The sequence below is a fragment of the Ursus americanus genome, chromosome 3 (genome assembly GCF_024610735.1).
Source record: "Ursus americanus isolate L20-20 chromosome 3, mUrsAme1.1.p, whole genome shotgun sequence".
Taxonomy (NCBI): Eukaryota; Metazoa; Chordata; class Mammalia; order Carnivora; family Ursidae; genus Ursus; species Ursus americanus.
Window position 1 is genome coordinate 41,367,236 of NC_142129.1, and position 17,755 is coordinate 41,384,990.

Sequence of the window (17,755 nt, forward strand, 5' to 3'; positions counted from 1 at the left end):
GCAACTTTCAGTTTGTCTTTTTTTTTTTTTTAAGCATCCACCACTATGTGGCAGGCACTGGCCTAAGGATACAGATATGAATACATTGCATTCCTGGCTCTTGCGGATCCCACAGTGATAAATGCAAAATGAAATCTGGCGTGTAACCTTCCATGACTGTTCTAGTTTCTGCTCTACCACCCACCCTGTGTGAAATATACTTTTTTTGGGGGGGAGGATGGAGGGAAGAGGGGCAAGAGCAGAGATGCCTACTGTTTTATCCGGGTTTAATTACCCAGCAACAGGGATCATTTGTACAGCATGTGTGGGAAGCAGGAACTTCAGGGGAGGTCAACTGCTCAGATAGCTAATAAGCTTGAATTACACCCAGTGTAGGACTGGTCCAAAGAGCACACAGCTGTCCTTGCTTTTCTGTGCTCTACTCCCCTGCATCCTCATACCCATCGGAGACTGTCAGCCTCTGCCTCTGGGAGGACAGAGGACTTACCATCTCCCTTACCTACCATCCATTGCTTTGAACATTAATTGAGCAATTATTCTGTTGGAAGTAATTGTTAGATACTTTACAGATATTGTCTAATTTAATTTTTACAAACCTGTAGGATAGATGTTTTTATTACCCCCATTTTAGGGATGAGGAAATTGGCCAAGGTCACAGGGTTCGCACATGTCAGAGCGAAGGCTGGAACTTCGGCCTAAAATCACCATGTCTTTTGATCAATATCCCACACTGCCCCTCTCTGGGATTCTCTATTTGGTCTCCAAGCAAAGAAGAGGTCTCATCAGCAGTGGTGGAGTTGATCAAAACCCACTGGGTGTGTCTTAAATATAAGTGTCCCTCTTTCAATTCAATTCCACAAACTTCCAAAGCCAGGCTCTGGTTTAGGTTCTGCAGGACAATATGAAATTGAATAGAAAAGACTGTCCTCTAGAAATTTGAGACTGTAAGAAGAGAGCTAGAACAAGTGACTTTCAAGTGCACTACAGAACACAGGGCTTTGAATCATCACTTGATTATGTCATTTCCTGCATTCATTTATTCATTCATTCAACACGTATTTTCTCTGGCGAAAGGGTACCGGTTGAAAGGAGGCGGTTCCTGAATCCAGCCCACCACGTACAGGAGACAGACAAGCAATCCAGTAGTTCAAATACTGAACTTCTTCTTCAGGTGTTTTTCCAATCATTAAAAAAGTCAGTCAAGAATTATTTGTATTACCTTTAACAGACACTGAATTATTTTCTTTTAATCTAATCGATAATAAATTCAAAATTAACCAAAGAGGGCAACACTGGATCCACCTGACACATTGTTTCAGAATTCATGCATTCCCTGATATCACTTGCAATCATTTTTTGAAAAATAGTATCTAAAAATAGTTGTTCCCTCTTCCAATAAAAACAACAGCTGAAAATCCTAATTCACAAAATATAGAGTATGAGGGATTACCAATTAGCCTGGCAACGGTTTTTTTTTTCCTTTACAAAATAATTCTCCGTCTCTTAAAAAGGCGTAACAGTGAATGAATGTCGGTATTAACTTCTCTAATAAAGACTTCGCTCAGTGGACAAACTTAAGGGTGAGGATCCATAGCCACGTGAAGCCTTTGGAATTACAATGGAAATAATCAAACGATGGGACTTGATTTACAAAATTGGGACTTAAGGACAACTTTCTGGAACAAGCCCAGTGGACATCGCAAGGTAGGGAACCTTTCAGTTAACCATGAACCTGCAGGGCTTTGTGCAAAGAATTCGGGAGTGCGGTGTAATGGAGGGAGGAGGGATAACTGGGCTTTGCCTGGTTTTCTTGATTTTGCTGGGCTTCCTTTACTCAAGCATTCCGTGCTATGTGACAGAAAATACGTTCTCAACTTAAGTTTTGTATTTTATCAGCAAATAAAGTTTCTCTGCTTTAAGTCACGAGAGTAAGCACGCGAAACTTACAGAACATACTTGTTGATAATCTTTCCTTCTCGGGCCGTTCAATGTGGCCACCTTCAACCTCGGCTCCCACCCTGGTTTTCACTTTACGATTGTAACGTCAGGCACACACTTACTTGTGCCTCGACGCTTATCACTCTCCCTGAGATACTTTGCTGCCATTTTAAATCGGGCTGCACCGTCGGTCGCATCAGTGGAGGGAGCTGCACTGGGCAGCGTTCCCAGTTTCAAGGCCACACACTGTGGAGTCAGTGAGACCGCCGCTTGACTTTTATCCGCTCGTCTTCCAGCGGCGGGGCCACGGCGGCTGTAGAGCGCGCGCACAGCGCCCCCCGCGGTCGTTCCCGAGCGCCTCCTCCCCGGCCCAGCCCACCCCCGCGACGAGCCGCCTGGGCCACGCGCGCTTCGCGGGGCTCCACGCGCACCCTGAATCGGGTCCGAAACTTCGCCGAAGGCCCCCGGCCCGAAAGGGCCCTTCCTTCTTCCCAACCACTCCCAGAGGGAGGGGCGGCCGCTCCCGGAAGGTGGTCTGCACCCAAGCCCCGGCAGAGCCCCACAAGGGCCCCGAGCAGGGCGGGGGTCGCGGGGCCGCCGCCAGGTCTTCCCCCTCCCGCGCCGGAAGTCCGCGCGTGCGCGCTGGCCGGCCGGGAGCGCGCGTCCGGCGCTGAGGGGCGGCGGGGGCGGGGCCGCGGCCGCTCACGGGGTGTCCCCGCCCCCGCCCCCCAGCGTTCCGCGGTCGCCGTGACAACCGGAGCGGCGGCAACGGCGGCGGGCGCGCCAGTCCGGCGCCGCCTCCCGGCCGTACCGCCAAAGCAAGCAGCCGCCGCCCGGCCTTGCTGCTCTCCCCGCCTCCCGGCCCGCGGGGAGGGAACAGCCCGCCCTCCGCCCGCCCGCCGGAGAGTGAGCGGCGCCCGGGCCGCCCCGCCAGCCCGCCGTTCCCCGGCCGCCGTCCGGGCGCGCGCAGCGAGCGGGCGCGACTATGCCAAGATGGTCCTGCAGGCGCGGAACAAGCACCGGGAGGCGGCCCCCAAGCCGCCCCAGCCGCCCCGCGCCTCTCAGTCGCCGCTGAGGGGGGCGCCGGACGCCGGCGCCGGGGAGCCCGGGCCCGAGCGCGCGCCCCGGTCCCCCGGGCGCAAGGGCGCCGCGGGCAGGAAGGGGCCCCGCGCCGAGCCCGCCGCGCCGTCCGCCGGGGGCGGGCTCGGGGGGCGCCTGGTGGCCGGGCTGCGCGGGGCGCTGGGCCTGCGGCGCGCGGGGCGCGGCCGGACCTGGACCACGCTCCTGCTAGGTGAGCAGCCCCAGAGCGCGGGCGCCGCCGGGACGCGGAACTTTGAGGCGCGGGCCCCTCTCCCCCTCCCCTATGCTCCCCTCCCACTTCCCGCGCCGCCGAGCCCCGCCGCCCGGTCCCCGCCAGTTTGCAGCCCTCTCCGACTTTTCCTGGGACGTCCTCACCTCCTCCTCCCCTCCCCCTCCGCCCTGCTCAGTCTTCCTCGCTCCCTTCCCGTCCGCTCTCTGTCTCTGTTTAAAAAAAAAAAAAAAAAAAAAAAAAATGGCCCCGAGATCAACAGCTGCCCGGCCTGGCGGCGAACTGACAGGTCTGCGCTAACGAGACTTGGGCGCTGCTGATTGGCGCGGACCGGCCGCCTTCCCGTTATCTTGGCCCCTGCCCGGAGGATGGTTTGCTTTGGGTTGGAAGCGATTCCGTGGAGCTCAAAGCAGAAGCACGTTCCCTATCCTAGAAAGTTGCTAAACTTATAATTAAATTTTAGCGTGCTTTTTTCTTCTTGGCCGCAAACACCGCCGGTGGCACTTTGTGATTCCTCTCGGCACGTCGCTTTCCAGGTTGTGTTATGTTTTGGTCACTGGAGCTCTAATCCTCTCTGTTGACCTGGGAACGTTTGGTGTGGAGGGTCCCCTCCTTTTCCGCTGCCATGCACCAAATGGATGATGTGCAGCGATGTGCTGAAAAAAATAAAGTTAAACAGTCACAGGTTGTGGACCGACTTCAGGTTTCCTTTGTTTCCTGATTGACATTCCGATAAGGCGAGTTATAGCAGTTTGGATAATGGGCCTAATTTTTCTAAGCCAGTAAAATACTGTAACACCGCCTTTCCTATATAATACCATTAATGGGCTTTGGCTACTGCATTATTTAGCTATTGGTGATTTATGCCTAATTATTCTTTCAAATTCCCTTAGTGACCCAAAAGAATTTGGATTCCAGTATAGGCGAAGGAATAGCACACAGCAGTTTAGCTTCCCCTGACATAACATCCACCACTAGAAGCCACTCAATCATAAAAAGCCAGAGTCATCTCCGTGTGTGTGTGTGTGTGTGTGTGTGTGTGTGTGTGTATGTGTGTTTTAACGGGGTCAGAAAGGTTGATATTGTTATTTGGGTACTTTTATGTATTGTAGATTCAAGGCAAGAAAAATTCAGTATTTTCAGTATATTCTTCTTCTTTTCAGTAGCGAGCTTGAAAAACCTTGCCAGTGTGCAGGTTAGATAAGTTCACCTTGGGGAGGCAGCATGGTACAATGGATGAGACAGGCTCCGAATTCTGTTCAGAGTGGTGGTTTGGTTTAAGTTTCAAATTATTTCCTCTGTGAGTCCGTCCTTCTCTATGACCTGAGATTATCGCCTCCTCTACTTGCCTCATGGGCATGTTCTGAGGAGTAGAACTAAAAGGCGTGGCTAATACATGGGAAGGCACTTTGTGTCTAAAGCCTTTAACAAGTTTTAGTTGCTATTATAAAAGCACGTGCATGATACTGATTTGCGATCTGGTGACGATGAAGTTGGCATTTTTGTTGAATGGCTAGTATAAATGTTAACCATGTCATAGTGAAATATGGAAGGGCACCACTTCTTTTTCAGGGAAGTTACAGTAACGCCCACAGGATAATCATCTTGCCATTTTCTTGTAATTGCATTTACTTTTCTTTTATTGGATGGCTAAGCTTTGGATTTGGTGAGCATTATATTTAATGCTTATACCTAAATACAGGTTTGTATTAATAGAACAGTGTGGCACTTTCCTTACCCCTCTGGACATTGGCAGGAGGTACAGTAAAGGGGCTGTCTCACATTTTTGGGTGTACTCTGGACACTGGTCATTGGATGGAGGTTGGATGATTTTCTATGAGAGGCCATCTACGGGATTCGGGAGAATGATCAGACATAGGATGTTTGGTTCTTCCTCTGGCTCTGTACCCTTGGGTCCTGCAAAAAGGAGCAGAGTTTAGACGTTTTTGAAAGCCTCCTCATTTCCTCTCTTCTTGTCCTTCGCAGAATGAGTGTGAGTTGAGCTGACACCGTGTAGGTCTTGGGTGTGGGATTTTGCTCTCACAAAAATGGCTTCATTCTGTTTGGAAAGAAATTTTACAACTTGAATCTCCCTGATGGAAGCACACATTGTTAAGAGTTAGAAACTGATTAGAGGTTCTCGGTTCTGTTTCTTTCATCTCCTCCATATGTGCTAAGCGCTGATGAACTCACTACCTACCACGGTGGCCCCTTCCGCTGCTGGACAGTGTTAAGCACTGTTTAAAAACATCTACTTAACAAACACACATGTTTACTTATTTTTGGACATTATTTGCTGCTTATTTAGTGGTAACAGTCATACAGTTTTTCAAATGTTTGTTTTTTGAAGTGTCAATCCAAGAGCGCCCTACGTCAGTCAGGGTGAGTAGCAGTATAGTAAAGAAAAACCATGATGTTGTTTTTCTCCAGCTTTATTGACCATAACTCACAGTAAGCAATACAATTGACATTAAACCTGCTCACACTTCTGAAAGTGTAACCCAGTACATTTATGCACGTGTCTGTTATTCCATTTAGGTATGTCAGTGTCCTGGCAGGAAACAGATTTAATAAATGGACTGTTTTCAGAAGTGAACAGTTTTAAGGAACCCATAAAAGACATTGAAACATCCGTGACTGTCAGCAGTCAGAAGGTGCTACCACCTCTGGGCCTTCAGGGGAAGGGGAACTTCATCAGGAGCTGAACCCAGGGAGAGCTGTGCTACGGGAGTAGGATCTCCCAGGAAGAGGGACCCCAGACACTCTCCTCCCACCCTCTGCTCTCCCGTCATGCCTCTCACTGGCTGACCAACTGGAACCCCTCTGGCAAGGGACCCAGCTGAATCATTCTGTAGGGCTGGGAATAGGCAGAGAAGGGAGGAGGAGAATGGATTTAGAGATGCAGTGGAGACCAGCAAATATGTGCATATACTTGAAACAAGTGTCATGTAACAATACTTAACTCCTGTAATGTACAGTATACTCTGATTTCCCATTCTGTCTTTTTAAAAATAAATGCCATTTATTGGGGCGCCTGGGTGGCTCAGCCATTAAGCGTCTGCCTTCAGCTCAGGTCAAGTTCCCAGGGCCCTATGATCGAGCCCCTCATCAGGCTCCCTGCTCAGCGCGAAGCCTGCTTCTCCCTCTCCCACTCCCCTTGCTTGTGTTCCCTCTCTCACTGTCTCTGTCTGTCAAATAAATAAAATCTTTAAATAAAATAAAATAAAAGCCGTTTATTAACTCTTGAGTTTTATGACCTAATATTATAACCTACAGTTTGAAAACACTGCCTTAGAAGAACTGTTTTCTGATTCTATACCTGTTTTAAACTAGTTGGGGGCCTGAACAAAAGCATTTAGCTTCTCTGAGCCTCAATTTGTGTATATGTAAAAATGGGAGGCCAGCATTAGACTTGTGGCTCTCAATCTTCGCAAAACTGGACTAGAGTCATCTGGAAGCTTTAAAAAATCCTGATAGGCCACACATCAGACCAATTAAATCAGAATCTGGGGTGGGGTGAGGTGGAGGGAAGCGTCAGTAATTTTAAAGTCCTATGTCCTGCCTCTACTTAGAAGCAGACTGTCTAATAACATCACGGAACTGACGTTCCTACATGGCAGCGACCCCCTAGTACTAAGTGCTTCTTGCCCCCCCTCTTTTTTTTAATTGATCTGTTTATTTATTTATTTTTAAAAGTTTTAAAAAGGATTTTATTTATTTGACAGAGAGAGCACAAGCAAGAGGAGCAGCAGGCAGGGGGAGAAGCAGGCTCCCTGCTGAACAAGGACCCCAGTGCAGGACTCGATCTCAAAACCCTGGGATCATGACCTGAGCCAAAGGCAGATGCTTAACTGACTGAGCCACCCAGGCGGCCCTCCCCTCTTTTAAGGCAGGGGTACAGACAGTCCAGTTTGCCCAAGGTTCTCCTAGTCTCTATTGTTTTCCCAAGACTGGGGCTGTGAGTTGCCATTCATCATCTGATATGGCTGTTATTTTAATGAGAGTTTCTTATACCCATGTCAGTTGTCAAAAGAAGGAAGTAAAAAGGGTAGCTGGAGAGGGCTCTGTGTTTAAGGAGAAATGGAAGGAGTCCTTTCCTTTGTGGAAGTGAAGAATATACGTGTTAAACATGCAAATAAAGCATGCCTGTGGTGAAAGACTGCAAGGTAAGACGTCATTTACAAAACGTAATAAAATTGTAACCTGAATATGGAAGAGAGAGATAATGAAAACTATTGTTTTTTTCCCTTGCATCTGTCCTACTTGACTTGTTTATGTTACGTGTCTGGTTGCTAAGGTCAATGGCAAATTCACCCTACTGTAAGCGGGTTCTTTATTGGCAAGGCTTCTCAAATGCAGCATGATGACATTTTGGGTTGAATGATTCTTTGGTGGGGGGGGGCTGTCCTGTGCATTATGAGATGGTTAGCGGTATCACTGACCTCTGCCTATTAGATGCCAGTAGCACCTCCCCAGTTGTGACAACCAAAGTGTCTCCATGTATTGGTAAATATCCTTTGGGAAGCAAAAATGCCACATTTAGGACCACTGCTTTTGTTAGCCACAACTTATGGGAGTGTGAAAGCCCATATAATGGGAAACATATATGACTTCTTAGGGGCAGAAGGGGTAGGAAAGTGGGTGGAGGCAGAGGGCTGAGGCTAGGTGTCGGCAATAGGGCTGGGGAGGAGGCAGTGTGGTGTGTTTGAAGCAGCACAGCCATCTCAGTACTGACCTGCATTTGAATCTTGTTTCTACACTCAAGAGCTATAGATCCCTTAATATTTCTGACTCTTGACTGCCTCATCTTTAAAATGGGGAGATAAATGCCCCACATGGTTATGGTAAAGAATAAGCAATGTATGTAACAGCAGCTTTATTCATGTTCACCAATTACTGAATGCCTACTATGCCTGATGCCAGTTTTGGGGGGTTAAGATGGAGGAAAAGACAGCTGGAGCCTCTGTGTCCATGGAACTCCATTCTAAAAGGGTCAGGGACAAATAAAAATAATAGTACATTACAGTAAGTCCGGTGGAGGAAACAAAAACATGGCCGAGATAGAAAAAACTGGAGATACCCGCTTTAGAACCGGAAAAGTCTTTGGGGAGGTAGCCTTAGAAGTGAGCCCTAAAGGCAGAGAAGGTGCACACTGTCCAGAGGAAGAGAAGGGGCGGTGTGGACATGGCACACAGCGGATGCTGACGTAGGCCATAGCTTAGTGCGTCCAGCATGACAGGGGCACAACCCAGATCTCCTTAAGGAGCTGGGGTTTATTCCTAGTACGATGGGAAGCCACTGAGGAGTGTTGAACAGGAGTGTAACGTGATTTAATTTTTATTTTGAGAAATCTACTCTTGGGAAAATGGGTTGTGGAGTACAAGGGCAGAGCAGAGAGAAACCAGGGAGGAGGCTCTGGCACGGATCTAGTAAGAGAGTCGTTGGCTGTGATGAGGGGGGTAGATTTGAGATCTGCTTTGGAGAGAGAAGTGGTAGGATTTGCTGGTGAATTGGACTTGTACTGAGGGAAAGGGAAGAGCTATGAATAATTTCTATGTTTTGGCTGCTGTAACTGGGAAAACAAGGTGGCATTCACTGAGATCGTGAAGACTAGAGGCATGGGTGAGGGCATAGGTTTGAGAGGAAAGATCGAGAATTGTATCCGGGCCATGGTACCTTTGAGACATTTGTGAGATGTCCAAGTGGAACTGTCAAGTGGGCTGTGAGACATAAGATAAGATGTCAGGATGGAAACAAAATAGGGCATCAACAGCAAATGGGTGGTATAAAACTAATGGGAATTGAGAATAGCATCTTTTACTGATACTGGATTTACTTTGTGCCAGGCGTAGTTCTAAGTGCTTTGGAGTTACTCATTTATCTTAAACTCATTTCACTGCTAACTCAGTCCTGACCATGACCTTGCAAGCGTCGTACCCGTTTTATCAGCTAGAGGATCTGAGGCACATTGATGTTAAATAACTTGCTCAAGGTCATCCCTAGAATGTGGAAGGCTCAGGATTTAAACCCAGGCAATGTGGCTTCAGAGTTCGTGCTCTTAACTGCTATGCTATATTTCATCTTCGCTAGGGTGAGTACTAGAAGAAATGAAGCCCCAGGACTCAGTTCAGAGAGACCGCCGACATTTAGTGCTCAATAAGTATTAGCTTTCTTGTTTCTTTCTTTAGGGGAAATGAAGAAAAGAAGGATCATGCATAGAGATATGGGAATAAGAAGTGGAAAGAGGGCATATTAGCGGTAGCATAAAGGACAAGAAAAGCTGAGGAACTGTGAAGGCACAGGGACCACTGGCTTAGTGGGATGGCTTTCAAACAAACTTAGATACAACTGACCATTAGCCCTGAGGGTGTATTACTATGCAGATGTTGGGCCAGCACAGGTCCCTGGAAAGCCAGTGAATGAAGTGGGAATTTGGGATTTAAAGAGTTTCTTCAATGTTCAAAACCATTTTTTTTTTCTTTCTAAAATAGACTTCTGGTTAACTCTAAAGGACATTTATAATCACTTAAACATTTTTAATTATTAAAATAAACAATTAGAAGGGTTCTGAATATGTTATATTCATGTGTGCTCAAATAACAAATGTGATGAGTTTAGATTGTGTAAATATAAAGATATATTACCAATTTGTGATTGACTTTTGACCTATAATATGGCATCAGTACTGAAAGCAGATGAAACTTTATTATACACAGGCATATTTGGATGTTGCTAAAATTTGAACTATAGCTATTTTTATAAGTTTTATACACTTAGCCTGTTAGGCTGTATTAATGTTTCTTAAAGTTTATGTTAATGAGATTTACATTATCACAGAGACTGTAAGTCTGTGCGCATGTTTCTAAGCGGGGTAGCTCTAGGCTTTATAATTTAAATCTTTAGTCCTAAATTCTTGCTTTGCTAGTTTATCTTTTGCCATCAGATTGTACTTTACCCAAACCTTTGGAACATCACTCTTCCAGGAAGAGTTTGCTAGTTTTCTTTAGTTACCATTCTAATGAGTATTAGTCATCAAAGTTGGTAAAAATTACATCTATTTCTAGGTCAAGACCTTTATGCTGCTGTTTAATTCCATAAAAAGCAGTCTCATTTCATAGGAAAGATCAGTTCTTCGTGGATGATCTTTCGTAATTCAAGAATCATTGAATAGGAATAAATTTAAAAGTGGAAGAATTGATTTTTAGAGTACATAAATCTACAGCTATTGTAACTTTTTTTTTCCTTCAATACTATTTATTTTCTCAGCATTGTTATTTCCCCCCCCCCCCGAATACATTTAAATGAACAGCTCACATATCTTCACATTTGTCTGGCTTATTCCTTTGTGTTTGACTTCCTTTCCAAAGTAACCAATTGTCAGCTGTGTTTTTCAGGTCTTGTCACTACACATGAACAGTGCTTGGGCAGCATTTTGTAATTTTAACTTCTAGCAGCAAATGTTAACATAATAACCTAGTCACCAGGATCACTCACAGAAGTTCTGTTGTGACTGATTGTACTGACCAAGGATGGGGTGAGTTTTTCTTCTAGTTTACAGTAGTACCCAACTGTATCTTAAACAGAGTTTATAAATTACTTGGCCAATTCCTCTTGAAAAATTGCCATCTTAACAAATTTTTAACTTGGGAAGATTGTTATATTGAGAAGAGTGAGGCTTTAGTCATATTTTTATAGACCTCAACTCAAATTTTCCGAAAGTGCTATTGCTCTGCACTGGATTTGTCTATTACTTCCTAACAATAATCACTGCTTTTTGTAATGCAGCTTTTCAGTGCTTCAATTGTCAAACTTCAGAATCTTTTCTCCACATTTTAATAATAATCATAAAGTACTTATGTAACTAGCACAGTGCCACTGTTTTCCACTACATTTAAAAGTTTTTTTTTTCTTAAATAAGACCTTATTTCTCATTCTTTTGTCATCTTTGATCTCCATGGAAATATTGTAAAAAATCTAGTGCTGAAAGGTTAGTTACTGGAATTTTACATGTGAAGAAAGTAAAGTAGGCCAGGTGAATGGCCTGACATCATTAGTTAGTTCACAGGGGGAAGTTTGAGATGGAAGTTAAGGTCTCTTGGCTTGTTATCTGTCAGATTGTAGGTTTCAGATCTCTAGTTTTAGGCAACTGTCAAAAAACCGTCAAAGATACATTAATGGGGGGCGCCCGGGGGGCACTGTTGGTTGGTTTTTCACTCCTGGTTTTAGCTGGAGAGCTCAGGGTCGTGAGGTGGAGCCCTGCCTCGGGCTCCATGCTCATCACCTTGTCTCCTTAGGACTTTCTCTGCCCAGGTGCTCCCAGCCCTCCCAGTTCTCTCAAATAAATAAATAAATAAATAAATAAATAAATAAATAAATCTTTTTTAAAAAAAGACACATTAATGGGAAAATGACCTCCTATATTCGAAGACCTGATAAATCTCTTGGCAAGAGCACTACTTTGCTGGCTTCTGATTAATTGGGGGACTCACTCTGTTACATCCTTAAGGTCCACCTGTCAGTCTCCATTTTGTTTTTCTTAAGTATTTCTTGAAAACAACTAGGTTCTGAATTATTTTTGATTGGTTGGTTGGTTGGTATTAGTATAAAAACAGAGTAAAATAGTAATAAGCAGTATCTTGGTTTTCTTAACCATTAAAGAGTAGGGCAAACTGTGACATCCAAGGGCAGTGTGCAATTTGTGGGGGAATCCATAACCGGAAAATTGGAATGGTTTATTGATTAATGAACTTGTTGAAATCTCTTGCCTGATAGCCTGGGTTTATATTGTATATGTGTGGATCTTTTTTTCCCCTCTAAAGAAGAGATGTAGCTTCTGTACTTTTTCCATTAGGTTTACTAAAGTTTTTCAGTTTTGCTATGATTGCTCAGAAGCATTTAATGGGCTAGCATATTCTTTTGGGCCTATATTTATCTAGCTACTTGTACTTAGAACACTGAAATGCCTTTTTTCAATAAGGAGAAAGTTACTTTATGAAAATTACTAATGTAGGTAACTGTTTGATTTAGAAATATTTGTGTTCACATTATGTGAGGATAAGATTTTAAAGGAAGTTATAATTTATTGCTTTAAAAATCCATCTGCTGGGTAATCGTTCCATTAAGTATTCCCTACTTTAATATTTATATATGCATAAATGGTTAAAAATGTGAAAATTTACTTTGTATATTTCTCTGTTTAGAAGCCTAATTATATTCTTTTTGAGGGTAGTGTTATATATTTTCTATGCTCTGTTTTCATATATTCATTTTAAAATAAGACCTTGCCCTTGATTTTTAAATTATTTCTAAAGAATTTCCTTCCATATGTGAATGCAGTCTTTCGGTTAAATGTGCTTATTAACATTTTCATGCCTGAGCTTCTAGTCCAAAGGACATCAGTGGCCAGAGTCACAGAATCCAGGCTTTCTTCCAGGTATTGGTGCGTCCCAATCATGTGACGTTATACCTTCTAGGAAAATAAGAGTCATATTTGACTCATAAGGACTCCTGGATCTTTTGCTTAATATGTGAAAGTGTTTTGTAAACTACAACTGATAAACAGATATTAGACATTGTCATTGTTATTGAGAGCTTCTTAATTTTTTCCTGTTATGAGGTATTATTTTGCTCAATGCCAAAAATATGGAGGAGATTCAAATGAACTAAAAGTCAGCCTTGCAGCTGTAATCACATAGATCCCTGAATTCTAGATCTTACTAGTAGTGTCTTCATACATGACTGAATTCTAAAGCAGTCGTGGTTCTTAGGACTCAATATTTCTAGTAATAAATTGAGTGCTTTTCTTTTTTTTCTCCCTATAAAAAAGAAAACAAAAGAACCAAACCTACAAAGACTTTTAGTTTGGGGAGCAGGAAGATCAAAATGGAAACAGAAAATAACCAGGCAGGCATGTTGGAGAGTGTGAAGTCCGAAGTATTAGTAGTAATTGTCGTGGCTGTACAAGGTCATTAATTGCAAGGAATAGAGAAAACCGAGTAAAAACTGCTTATTCACATTTGGTAGAAATAAGGCTCTGAGAGGCTAAATAACTTATAAGTCAAAAAATCCAGGGACTGTTTCTTTTTAAGAGTGACTTTCTTGCCAGGGGAAGTAAAAAAGGACTTGATTTTTATTTTTAATTTTTTCCCTTTCTTAATCATTGTTTTCTGCTGTCAGGATTTTGACAATTTCTCCTTCAGAGTATCTTTTGAACTAATATTTGCCTTTTCCTAATAAAAGTTGCTGTAAGTGTAGATTTCCAAGCCCCAGGTGAAAGAATCGGGGTCTTTGAGAGTGGGGGCCCACAAATGCAGTCTTAATATGCCTCTCCTAGATTAAGTAACCCTCGTGGAGAACATTAGAATCACCCCCGTGCCGGACCTAGCAAAGTTCAAAGCTCTGAGGTGATTCCACGGTGCTGTCGATGTTGACACATTGTCCTTAAAAGTGTTTATATATCATCTGAGGGCCCTTGTTAAGATGTATATTTGGAGTCAGGCTTCTGGGATGGGCCCCGAGAGTCTGCATTTCTAACAAGCTCTCGGGTGATGCAATCACTGCTGGAGGACACCTGGAACACGAAGAGCCAATCTCACATTCAATTTTGTGAACTACCACCTACATTTTGTTCGAGTCATTTTTGTACCAATGATAATTAACCTTGACTGTACATCAGAATCACTTGTGAATTAAAAAAAAATCCTGGGGCACCAGGGTGGCTCAGTCAGTTAATTGTGTGCCTTTTGCTCAGGTCATGATCCCCGGGTCTTGGGATCAGGCCCCCACATTGGGCTCCCTGCTCAGTGGTGAGTCTGTTTCTCCCTCTCCCTCTGCCCCTCCTCCTGCTTGTGCCCTCTCTCTCTCAGATAAGTAAATAAAGCCTTTAAAAAAAATCCCTGGAGTTTCTGATTTAGGGGCTCTGGATTAATACTCAAGTATCTCTAGTTTTCTTTAGTGCCACTGATGATTCGGATGCAACCCCAGGGTTTAGACCACTATGACTCTGTATTACTGCATTATGCTGTATTCTCTGAAACTTGCTTTGGTTCTTTTTTGAGTGGCTTAGTGCTTCCCCACTTTTTTCACAACATGGCACACATAGAAAATGAGAATATTTTCTATTCTGGCATGGAGTGGGTAAGTGGTGTCTTCAAAGCCTGGAGGTTACTGGCCCCCAGGGACTCTCGTGCTCTCATTCTTAGCATTCCAGGCCCCACTGGTTGAGAAGATTTGTTAAACTTGTTTCCTGGTGTTCAGGGAGTTCTGAGAGCCCGGCACACTGTATATATAATGAGTAGGCCCTCAATACATGTTGCCTTGTTATTGCCATTATTTATATTCTGTACTGTGTATTAATAATGGGAATTTTTTTTCATGTTGGAGCCCAGGCCACATACAGCTTTACTGTAGCTGTCTTTTCTGGCTACCCACCGTAAATGGTAATCATGTCTTGAGCCGTCCTCCCTCCCATCCCACTTTAATAGACCCTGCCTTGAGAAGGTCATTACTGATCTGCCTTTTCAAATTTTTTACAGTTCGTAGACTTTGTGCCCTTTGCTTGAGTGCCATTATTTTATGTATCTGAATCTTATCTCTCAAAGGTTTTACTTTTGATGTTGGTTAATATTTCTTTAATGTTGTTGGTTTCTAGGAAAATGTGTTATGCAGCTAGTAGGCATTTAGATACTTGTTGACTTTAGAACACTTACAAATCTAGGTGCTGGAAAGAAGACAGGAGCTGAGCTTGTGGTATACATGACTGTTTTCTCTTTCTTAACCTGGGTCCTACAGAATGTCTTTTCACTTTGTAACTTCACTACACAGAAACTGGCCTCTGTTTCATTCTAGGTACTATAGACTGAAAATATGATTTCTTCCAATATTAGTTTTATTGTAATATATATACCTTCATGTCACGGGAACCCTTTGAGCAGTTTGGAATGCTTCGATACTATCTTTAGGTATGAAGGTTTTTACTTAGTTGAGTACATTCTGTAGTTTCTCTTACATGGTGGTCATCATTTAACAGTTCAACCCAGTGAGGTGCCAGGCATAATGCTAAGAGGTGTAGATATTAAGATGAATTAAACACAAGCTCAGCCTCAAGGCCTTCGCATTCTAGCAGAGGAAGCCGTCATGTGCATGCCTAGCTCTTCAGGTGCTGTAATAAAGGTATTTTAGCAAGGGCGGCAGGATAAGCTTCACAAAGTGCCGAATTTGAATGCCTGTGACTTTGAAGGATGAAATAGGAGTTTACAGGCAGGCAGAAGCAAAGGCGTAGCATCGTAAAACACGTGGTATTTTAGGGGATTATTGTCCAGTGCAGCCAGCGGGAAGGATGTGTGGTGGGGATTAACTGGAAAAACAGACCAGTGTGGGCTCCATGGTTTGAGCCGTGGGAAGTCATGGAACTTTTCAAACAAGGGGATGAGACGCTTAAACCTGTACATTTAGAAACTGACTTCATTCTCCAGATTGGATTGTTGATGTGGAACAAGGAGACTATTTACTGGTGCCTTTTCCTTCTGGAAAGAAACTTTTAAACTCTGAATAGACCCTTGAGAACAATAAGAAATGATAGTAATGATTAGTAATATTAGGAAGGGGTTGAGTATAGAACTTGTCAGGGTTGACTGGGAAACCTTGTCCAATAGATTTATGGGGAGCATCCTTAACCTCTTTTTATGTCATTTGTCACTTGAGGGTTAGAAAGGCTAAAACTCTTTAGAATGCTTTAAGTATGGATTAACCTCAATTTAGGAATAAATTGTATTAAATTTTGCAAGTCATTTTGGACTTAGAATACAGTTTTCCATATAAATATTGTTGGAAGATGAGGTCATCAAATGCCAGCAAATGGGAGAGGAGGCAGTTCTGTCCCAGTGGAAAGAAATGGAATTTTTGAATTAGAACCACCTGGCTCCAGGTGGTTCTTGCCAATTATCAACTATGTGCCTTTGGGGGAATGACCTCTTGAAGGCCCAGTTTTTCATTTGTAAAATAGGAGTAAGTGCCCCCAAGGCTGTGTGAGAATCAAATGAGAGAGTTTGAAGGTGCTCTGAATTTCAAGTCAAATACTGGTTACGAAGTACCCATGTAAGGGAAAAATGAAGCACGGATGGGATGATGTGTTCCTGGTCCGGAATACGTGCTGCTGGCTGGCCTTACAGGAGAGCCTCCTGTGGCTTACCCCAGGGGGCCGGAGGGGGAGGCAGCCCACCTTGGCTTCGTAGTTTTTGCTCTCCTCCCTTGAGCAGGAGGAAGAATGAAAGGACAGTGGGTCTCCAGCACTAGAGTGCATGAAACTGAGCTGGGTATCTTAAAAATGCCAATCACTGGGCTCTCTACTTTCCAGCAGTCCCGATGGGGATGGGGGTGTGTCCACAAAGGGGCCCAAGACTTCAGAGTCATCTTCTCAGGAGGGGAAACTTGAGGGAAGGGAGGAAACTGGGAGAGGAGGTGAGTGCAGACAAGGTTTGGGTGCTGGGTGGAGAGGGAATAGGATTTAAGAGTCCCAGAGGATTGAGTGGAACCTGTGGAAAAACCCCCTCTCCCATTTCTTTTCTGTTCCTCCTGCCCTCCCCCCTGCTGCTGACCACTGTGGGCCAGGCACTGGGGTGGGGGCAGGGGGCATTCCCTTCTCACATTCCCAAGGCACTGGACTTGTCGGTGTGGGGCCATCCAGAGAAAAAGAACAAAGGCCAAGACTGGCCTTAGAAAGCTGCAGCTAGAAGGAGGGGTGTCAGAGGGAGCTGAGCTGGGGCGGATCTTGGGGATCTTACCTGGGGGCGTTGGTTCCACCCCACTGCCTGCTGCTGTGCTGGGGGCTGGAAATTTTAGCACCAGGCTGCTTGTAGATGGGGTGGGGATGGGGTGGGGGAGGTGTCTAATTTCCACCAAGTAAGTGGGGACTCGATTTTTGGAAAAAAAACCCCACAGACCTATTACATACATATCAGTGTGTATATGTGTATCCATCAATCAAAGCACATTCAACTTTATTATGGAGACATGATTTAGATTATTTCATTTTTCTCCTTAATTGTATCGGGTTGTACCCATTAATTCAGCAAACATTTGAATTGAGCTCTGTGCTCAATTGCGTGCTCAGCTTTGTGATAAATACTACAGTTTAAACTTCAGTAAAACACTGTTTCTGCCCTCAGGGAGTTACATTCTAGTTTGTTTAAACAAGATTCTAATAACAGGAGAAGCACAATTTTCAGTAAAGAGGCTGTTCATCCCATGAAACTGAAAATTGATATAATGTGACATATAATCTGGTACAAAATTTCTTTAATCAGGAAGTGGAAGGAGTGTCCAATTTAGTCTCAGAGTGTTGTAATTTAGGTGCTTCCAGCAAAACATAAAAGCCTTTCAGAATTCTCAGCCATAGGATTGCAATCTTTTGAATTAGATTACAGAGCAAACCTTCTTTCCTTGAACACTTTTTTCTTACAGAATAGGCTTGGATTTTTGAAAGTTTGGGTTTGTTTGTTTGTTTTTTCT

General features: G+C 44.0%; 1 protein-coding gene across 4 annotated transcripts in view; it reads left to right on the forward strand.

The window, feature by feature from the left end:
• Positions 1-2,791: 2,791 nt before the first annotated feature.
• Positions 2,792-17,755, forward strand: part of DPY19L1 (dpy-19 like C-mannosyltransferase 1) — an 89,276-nt gene continuing 74,312 nt past the window's right edge. For 2 of the 4 annotated variants that reach the window (XM_045792877.2, XM_045792878.2), the window contains exon 1: positions 2,792-3,229. In XM_045792877.2, the coding sequence (XP_045648833.1) occupies positions 2,932-3,229 (298 nt within the window). In that variant the 5' untranslated portion in view covers positions 2,792-2,931. Of the gene's footprint in view, positions 3,230-10,543; positions 10,782-17,755 lie in introns of those variants that run through there. The other 2 variants (XM_087860910.1, XM_087860911.1) reach the window with 2 other exon arrangements.